At 37.2% G+C, this 9,689-nt stretch overlaps 1 protein-coding gene across 1 annotated transcript; it reads right to left on the reverse strand.

Annotated features, from left to right (window-relative positions):
* Positions 1–1,808: 1,808 nt before the first annotated feature.
* On the reverse strand, positions 1,809–4,612 carry LOC104455909. Its single transcript, XM_010070613.2, has 9 exons — positions 4,599–4,612; positions 3,899–4,202; positions 3,672–3,716; positions 3,403–3,532; positions 2,840–2,909; positions 2,711–2,759; positions 2,524–2,621; positions 2,217–2,352; positions 1,809–1,964 (listed from the first exon to the last, which is right to left on the reverse strand). Exons 1-9 carry the CDS (start codon positions 4,610–4,612, stop codon positions 1,809–1,811), a joined length of 1,002 nt encoding a protein of 333 aa, XP_010068915.2.
* Positions 4,613–9,689: the final 5,077 nt, after the last annotated feature.

Raw genomic sequence — 9,689 nt, forward strand, 5'->3', positions numbered from 1 at the left:
AATAATATATACACCGTGTTTGGACAAGTCAAATCAATATTCAGTACTTCATTGATGTTTTAAAAAAATTGTGAAGGCTAAATAACATATGGAAAAAGTTCCTAATCAAAAGAAAAAGAAATAAATAGCAATAAAGAAGGTTTAGGACATTATTGAATTTTCTTACTTTTCCAAGTTGTGCCAAATTATAAGGATGATTGATTCCCGATCCAAGTTAATCTCACTTAAGAATCAAGAATTATAATCAAATGGGGAGAATCGATTCTTAATTTTTGGGAGTAGGGATCCAATAGGACTGATTAGTTCGATTCGATTCAATGAAGTATTTCCGTTAATTCAAAATGAATTGAAAATGAGAGACACTATTAAATATTTTCATATAGCCTACGACTAAATAAAAAGTTCATCATTACATTATATATTTGGCTAAATTCTCTTATTGTCTATGTTTTTTGTTTTTATTTGAAAGAATCCACGATAAATTGGTCCTCCCGGCCCCACCCTCTCCCTCGCTTCCCTCTCTTCTCTCTCTCTCTGCACGATAAATGAGGGTTCTGGCGAGCTTCATTGCCGCAAGATCTTGCGGCGATTCATCTTCGGCCGTGGGATTTGATTCGTCCGACTCGACCGGCCGCTGCCAGCTGCCACTACTCTGATCACCATGAAGGATGCCTTAACGGCGGTCGGTTCAACTTTCCATCCTGAAATTCACTAAGCATCGTCGGTGTATATGTGGGAACCATACCCAGAACCAAGAGGAGATCCTCTTTGGATGGTTGTGGCGTTGGTTGCCAGATTTCCGACGGTGTTATTGCACGACAATTCCCATTAAGCAGATGGAGAGAACCCCTTACAACATCCTCGTAAGCCAAACTCACGAATGAATAATGCAATCATAAAATCTCTATAGAGTACCATTGAAAATTATGATTCATTTTCTCTAAAATTATCTATAAAAAACTACTTACTTAATCACGAAGGCAACAATTGCTAGCTGAATCTAGAAGATTCATGTGGAATGCAAGCAAGCAGCAGCCAAGTTGAAAAAGAAATCCTAGAATAAGCTAGAGAAATTTACGTGCATGGGAAACACGTGAAGAAGCCACAAGCTGATCAAGAAAAGGGGCACTTAATAAAATAATATTTTAGTAGTTACTGGAGCCTTCAAGGAGCAGGATGCAAAGTTCAACTTGCTGGTACCTGGACGTGAAGGAAAAGTTGCAGCCCACAATTGTTGACTCTTAACCATGAAGAAAGAAGGATCAAGAGTACGTGAGCAGCAATAGTACTAGGAGAAAAAGAAAATTAGTTGTCTTACAGCTAAACTATGGTGGTGTGACTAAGTTGGTTGTAGTTGCTTTTGAGGTGTGTGAAGGGAAAACCCTCCACCTTTTATGTGAGGTTTATATCTCCACCGGTTTGGAGGAGTAGAACTAAGATAGTTTCTATATCATGAAATATTTCTCTATTATCAAAACATCTTATACTATTCATTTCTATCAACTAGATAAATCATACCTCATGTTATTTGTCTTTCAATTATCTTATCTTATTCATTGTCTATACACTACAAACTATAATTAATACCAAAACCATGTTTCCACACACACATCTAAAATTTTTAACAAATACAAATAGCTTCTGCAACATATGGCAAAACCCGACACCAAATGATGGACCGGCAAACATGTTGCTCGGCGCTTTTCATGAAATCACAACTGAGTTGGATCATCTGTTTGAGGAAGCGAGCTTCGAGCACGGTCTGTGTTCTAGACCAAAACGGAGACTGGACCAAAAAGAAACGCGATTCATCTCTGGTCCTTTCGCAAACCCTTCAGCCATGACAAGATAACGTCCGCGCCTTTCTCCCATGAGCAATCTAGCATCATGTCATGAGCCACCCCTTCGACACAAATCGGCGGCACACCATAGTATTCAGCCGTTTCTCGTATGGCTTGAGCATCCTAAGTACAAAACGGAGGAGAAACGTGAGCGGGAGTCCCGACCTTAGCTAATGCAAAGTCATTGATGGTTTATAGAGGGGCAAAAAATATGGTCTATGCAGACATAGGCCTTCGAAGGCTCCGAGCAGAGTGTACCATTTCGCATACTTATCCTTGAGAAGGATTTAGAGACGAATGCTCATTCCCAGGCTACCCTTGTGTTACCGGCACAGATGATGAAAGCAGCAGAAGCTTTAGAATTTAGTAATTTACCAGTAAGAAATCATCATTTGCGCCCACTACGAGAATTTGAACGGAAGATTTCGGCACAGGAGCTGGAAGAGAAGCATTCATCTGCCATACATCAATTACCCGCATCCTTGAACTACCCTTCAGTAGTTCCTGGTAACTACAGGAAAAAGGGAAAGTCTTAGGTCCCCCAAGATTGTCAGAAATGCATTGAGGTGATAAATTTTTTTCTTCATTTAGACATAATTATTTAACAGATGTCCAACTTGACATTTGACAGAATGAATATCGAAGAAGATTCTCATACGAAAGTACAAGCATGGGAACCTACCGTTGCACCAGATGATCCTCCATTGCAGCAGAAAAGAATGTCTCCTTACAAAGCGGAAGAGAAGTTTGAAAACCTTTAAAAGCCATGCTGCGAATGGCCTATCAAATTCAAAGGCACTTCAGTATCAAATCAAGTCCCACTGGAAATGAGACAAGGAGAATAGTTTCTCTTGACGATAAGAAACTACCTTATAAATTGCTATAGGTTTGGTAAAGAGAAACCGCCACGCCCTGCCCCTGAACAAAAAGGAGAAAGCATTGGTGGAGCCCTTAATAATCATTAAAGGGCACGTATTTCTTATGGGATCTGAAATCACCTATTGCCGGAAGGAGGTACGGAGCAAAGAAGCACAGCTCCTTCGACGTCTGGGAACAAACCATCCCTCTCTAAATAGGAAGAAAAAACACATAACAGGATGAACGCCAAATGATTATATGACTAAAATGTCAAATACAGATCAATCTAAGAGACTCCCATGAAAGAATGAGCACATCCAAGTAGCGATCAGGAATGGATCCATGCATTAAGTACGCATTAACACGAGTAGAAAGCTCAAAAAATTCAAGCCTTATGAGGTGCACACGGTGTGATTTCTGCCCCGGGGCTCAGATCAAAAATTTGAGATACACGTCTCCCGTTCAAATATGCTAAAAGAGATGCCCATATCCATATCGTACAGAGACCATCTTGATGCATATGAATAACATGTTATTGGGAACCAAGATTGTGGAAGCATTTCTCCACTCAACACGTGAATGTCTGCTTTCAAATCCTTTGCTGCTACGAAGCAAGAGCTTCACAAGAACCTCAAAGGCTTAAAGCTACTATGCATCGATGCAGGTATCTCAGAATGCAGACTTAAACCAGCTAGAAGCTAACCTGTACTTTGCTTATTTCTCATGTTTGCTATGTAGTGTTGGACAAAAAGCCCTCCGAATGAATGTCCAATCAGAACCGGAGGCGAGCTAAGTTTTTTGTCAATGAAGTCCGCAATATCAGCCGCATGTGTCTATAGCACAACACGAGATGAGCATAAATAAGGACAGTGCCACTCTCTCTATATGTCTAAATAGTCTAATGGGAAAAAGGGAGAAAAAAAAATGGCATTAGCCCCTTGAAGAGATTCTCAGGTCAAAGAGCCAAGATACCTGGAGGGAACCAGCAACAGGAGCAGATGGTGCATCACTTTCACCCTGACAAGAAAAGGGAAGGTGGGGTTCACATCGTATTTCCAGACCAAGAACAGAGATTAGAAACGAATGCTAATTTGGTTTAGAATTTGGAGGTTCTTGGAGAAGTAAGCTGGGGTCATACTAGACGTGACGAGCTGCACCGTTTTAAACCCGAAGTTTCAAACCGCACGCGTCTTTGTTACCTGACCGAGCAAGCTGACGGCATAGCAGTCGAACCCGTGGCTGGAGAAGAAAGGCAGCCAATGCTCAGCCCAGCACCAGGCGGCGTGGTAGCTCCCGTGCACAAACACTAGCGGTGGGTTGAGGTCTCCACCGCTTTTGCTGTCGCTTTCTTGTGCGATGACCTCCATGGACAGACCGGAGGGGAGCTCGTGGAAGAGACGAGTCTGCCCCGGCCTCAGTTCATACTGGACCGCCATTTTCGGTGCTCCGTCTCCGTCCACCATGGCGCGTGGTTTGCTGCTCGTTCTGAGAGGGGAAGGAGTGCTGGGAGAGAGACAGGAAGCTAGTGACGAGAGCTTCGTTGCTCTTCCCGGGAAATCCTGTTTTTCAATTTGTATGGATTTCGATTTGGAGTGACTTTCGGCATGGCGGTGCTATTTCCAGTCCTAAATAATAAATCAGAAATAATCGGATAACGGTCTATAATTCACTGGAAGAATAGCAGTCCGTTCTTTATTGTTAGGGGATCAAATTGGATATTATCTTATTAGGAAAGCAGTGATATAATTTTCTATTTCTGCCCCTTTACTTAACGAAAAAATCCACTCAATTTTCATCAAAAAGATACAATTTATCCTCAGTTATTTAATTGCAATTTAAGTGCTGGCCCTGAATTTATTAACTTTTCATTTTTTGAGTTTTTCTATGGGATTTAGTTACCATAATTCATCCATCCAGATAATTATGTATTGGATAGGCTATTGTTTCCTTTTTTTATTATTGTGAGAGGATGAGATTGGATCATATTTTATTAGGAAAGTAATGATGTAATTTTCAGTTTTTGCTCGCTTGCTTGCCAAAAAAAAAAAAAATCTACCTGGTTTTCATCAAAAAGAATAAAAATGTCATTAATCATTCAATTGCAATTTAACCGACGGCCTCAAATTTATTAGCTTTCTTTTTTTTTTTTTTAGTTTTCCTATTTCTCTATAGGATTTAGTTACCATAATAAAGAATTTTACATATTTAATTTTTCTTTATTATAGGTATCATAGATATATTAAAGGCAATATGTTTTTTTTTTCATTGTTAATTTTTACTTCCATGAAATTTAGTTTTTCATAAAAAGAAATTTCCAATAAACCTCTAATTCCTTTCGACATTATCAAGCAAATTTAAGAACAAAAAAATTACATGGACAATTTTTTGACGTAATCACTTGTTTAAATATTTTCACTTTTGTTATTCATATCAACATCAAACCCCTTCTTATTAGTTTTCTTCTATGTCATATGATTGGATTATTGGATGAGGAAAAATGAAAACCGAATCACAATTACATTCTCCTATGAAAAACTTTCAAAAAAAAATTTAATTATATAAAAAAATTGCATAAAATAATAATTTTTTTAAAAATGCCAATGATCTCTCATTATTGAATTGACAGAAATTATCATCCATGAAATGAATACCATAAAATATCAAGATGCCTTAGTGTGCAAATGTTTTTAGTGTATTCCTAGATACTATATAGCATCTTACAAATTTGTAAAAATATCTCACCAATAGCATGGAAAAAAGATATGTTCTTTAATATATTAAATAAAGAGATTTGGGATATACATGTTTTAGATTGATGAAATAAAAAATAAAAAAATCATAAAGAAAGCGAGCTTTTGACAGAGAAATAACAAATAAGTTTTTACTAGAGCAATGATAAAAAAATAGACTTTTGAGTTTTTTAAATCTATTGAATAATTTGTCTTTTTTTCTTACTAATGGCTTTTGTGTGGAGCATGTACAATGTTACAATAATATATAAAAATACAATAAAAAATTTAATTCATTAAAAGAAAATCATGCGAAGTGCATAACTATGACAACCGGATCCTTAATTAAAATAGAAAAGATAGTAAAAAGAATGAATAGGGTAATCACTTTAATGTCACGGATTTAATTGGATAGGGATAGAAATCGTGCCATCCAAATTGAAATTCATGTTTTTGAAAAAATTATATAATTGTACATAACGGTTTGGAATAAGTCCACATTTATCCTCTAAGTTGTGCAATTTTTGAATTGGCTCCTCAACTTTTTTTTATGCAAATTAAATCCTCTGATTTTATAAGTATTTTTCAATCAATTTCTTTTCTCAGTTATCAAATTTAATTATATTGGTAGGTTGTTTGATGTACCTTTCTTTAATATCATAAAATAAATGGGAGAAAAAAGAGTTTCAAAATTCTAAAATTTAGTGTAGTGAAGAAAAGAGTAGGCACGTCAAACAATCACATTAAAATAAGTAAGTGTGTTAATCGGAAAGGACTTTGATCAGAAAGATAAATAAGTTAGATATATATATAGTATTTGAGGACCCAATCGTAAAAATTGCTAAAATTAGATGACTAAATGAGAAGGCCATGCTTTAGTCAATGAATATCCATGTGTGCTCACAAAGCGCCAAGGCCAAGGGCGAAAACGATTATATTTGCGGATAAGTGAATAGTTATATAAAGATATCATCCTCATTATGCATCTTAATCGACTGGATCATTTGGATTAACTGCTAGTTTAATTTGAATTTTGAAATAAAATTATGGGTATTCACTCTTTTATTGGATTAAAAAAAAAAAAAGATACAGGGAAGTAGAGTAGCATGCACACAAACAAGATCCCTTCATTGGGGAAATCAAATTCGAACGTCTCGTAATTTGGCAATGAATGCGAAGCAAGTGATCAACTATTGCTTGAATGGCGGTTTGGCTAAAGGAAAATGTCCGCGTCACTTTTTTTAATTATTTTCTTCTATTATGTGACGATGACATAACTAAAATTTGAAATATACATCATATCGTTTTTTTCCAAATTCGATACAATTTATATTTATTATAATAAAAATAAATAAACTTAAAAAACACAAAGAGAAAAGGAAAAGGAAAATTGATGTGATGACCGAACACAAGCCCCAACATTACTGCGAAGGGCCAGATTGCCGCCGGCCATCCTCCACCATCATCAGGGCGACAGTGGAATTACGATGACGATGGCGAAGGCTATAAACTGTCGTTTGCATTTTCCTTCATTCCTTTTTTATATTTATTTGTTAAGTTTTCTTATTTTATAACCTATCTTAAATAAACTTTACATTAAAAAATTTAGATTTGAACCAAAACAATATCATTTTAGTCACATTATCGTTGTCACATCCCGAACCTCTAGGCACGTGAACATCTCACCAAGTCGATAAATATAACAGGGATAGCACGTAAAACACCACAACATCAAACCAAACACTTCAATTACAAATTTATTGTTAACTCTAGGAAGTTTAGTGATTACAAGCCTTTACACCAGCAACTTCCAACCAACCAACAAAAACCAACAGTAAGTTAGGGTTAATCTAAACTACTAACGCCAGCCCAAATCTCTCATCTCCAAAGGGACCCCCAACCGAGTACGACGGTTTTCCATACTACGGGCTTGAAAAATATTAAACAACAACAGAGTAAGATATTAATATTTCAACGAGTTAACGACCTAAGCCTCAACTAGGATGCTAATTCGTCTCGAAGGCAGCCTAAACATACAATGTTATATCGATTGCAAATCAATAACAAAGCAACCTTGCTTTGCCTTAACTATGAACATGGTCAAGCAATCAATCCCAATAACAAATATTAAAGCTGTCAAGTGACCCGTAGGCATCCTTATCTCACCTTGGCGCATCTTGCACAGTAGTTAATCACATGTGCCAATATCAATGCATTAAGCATAACTAATAATCAAAACACATTTCATAGTATCCATGTGATTTGCCAATACATGTGTTCCAATTATTATGACCTCTCGGGCCACATCCACCACAAGGGTTATTGGTCTTCTGGCGTGACTAGGCATCGTCTCGCCCCATCGGGTATAGCAACGTCTAGAACCCCTGCCTATATGGCATTCCATAAATGAGCATTGGTCCGGTCTCAACTGTGACTCAACATCCAGACCCCCGCCGGGCACATCACCCTCAAACTCCCGTTGGGTGATGGGTTCAATTAAGTGACCACTCAAGCACGTCAACACTAAAGCCAATTTTTATCCGCCATCAATTAGCCTAGTGTAAAAGAGTTTGTGCTCAAATAATAAATCTCGGAAAATCTTTACACTTAAAATTCCGGTAAAATAATCTCATATGATCATGTACTTAAAATTAATCCATCAAATTTTGCATACTTTCATTTTAAAGCCCTGATTGCCCTATTTAACACATAAAACATGGCATCTAAACACGACACCTCAAATTTGCCATTTTCTTGTAAGTAAAACCTTCTTTTAAAAATAGTATACAAGGTTTCTAACTTGGGCAATTAATTTTCATGGCATCACAAAATTAAACCAACATAAAACATGCATAGATTCATCCCATAAATCAAGTATAAAACACATAAAAATCACCTCTTATCACTATTGCGATAGCTTATCAACCCTAAACCAATAGCTTATCGTCCATTTAGCGATAGATTATTGTCTATTTTCCGATAACTTATCACCCGTTTGGTGATACCTTATCTCCAATTTCTCGATAGCTTATCATCCATTTGGTGATAGCTTATCACCTATTCTTGATAACCTATTAAGTCCACTTATCACCTATCTCGATAACCTATCGAGTTCACTTATCACCTATCGCGATAACCTATCAAGGCTACTTATCACCTATTATGACAACATATCAACTAAACCATATTAATTACCATTAGCCTTAATCTAAACCACCCATATACGCAATTAACATAATAATAAAATATTAGGAAGTTAACTCACGGTTTTACGGCGATGACGAGCTAATGGCGACGCAATGCGATGATGACGAGAACGTGGAGCTCATAGTTCGAAGGGCGACACCACAGCAACGGCAATAGCTTGAGCTCACGGCCAAGGAAGCTTGGTAGCTTGGTGGTGGTCCGGTGGTGATGGTGGCTTGCGCCTTGAGGGATGGCAAATGGTAAGGTGGCACGGTACGATGACGTAGGGCAGCAAACCGAGAGAGAAAGAAATGAGGAATGGGTAACCTCTCGGGTCGACTCTCTTTAGACAAATGGGTATGAGAGAGAGAGGGATGAAGGAAAATTCGTCCAAAAGGAAGGGGTAGAGAGAGAAAGTGAGAGAAATGAGGGAAAAGATGAAAACTTTTAGGAAAAAGTTTAGGCAATTGTGTGGTTAAAATTTACCCTTGCTCCCTAAGTTGGAATGGAGGGCCAAGATGTGCTCTTACTCCTCAAGCTAGGACTTCAAGTCAAGGAGTATTAATGAATTAAGACTTTGAAGGCAAGGCCAAAATTAGGCTTCTAGAGGCAAGGTTACTATTCACACACACTATTCATTAGGGCTTGGGTTTGGGCTTGACAAACTTTGACTTAACTCATCCAATTTGGACCTTTAATTTGGGCGTGAGGCCCATTGGGCCTTCGCTTGGCCCGGTTCCGTTTCCAACTTCCAATTCTCGACATATTAATCATTGTCCAAAGATTAAGGCTTAGCGATAAATTGATAGATAAATGAGCCGATGTCTGATAGGTTGATCTTAAAATCCTTGAAAGTTGGTACCCGAAATCGGATTAAAATCCATGGTTGAAATCGATCAAATGCAATTTTAATATGACTTAAACTATCAGTGTATTGATGAAATAACTATTTCATATATTTCGAAATGGGTTAAATTTTAGGATATCACAATCGTCACAGGATGGTTAAATTAATAAAAAAACTACGTTATCATTTTCCATTAGCTAAGTTGGACGAACTTAATATGACAAACTT

This window comes from Eucalyptus grandis, chromosome 7 (genome assembly GCF_016545825.1).
Source record: "Eucalyptus grandis isolate ANBG69807.140 chromosome 7, ASM1654582v1, whole genome shotgun sequence".
Classification (NCBI taxonomy): domain Eukaryota; kingdom Viridiplantae; phylum Streptophyta; class Magnoliopsida; order Myrtales; family Myrtaceae; genus Eucalyptus; species Eucalyptus grandis.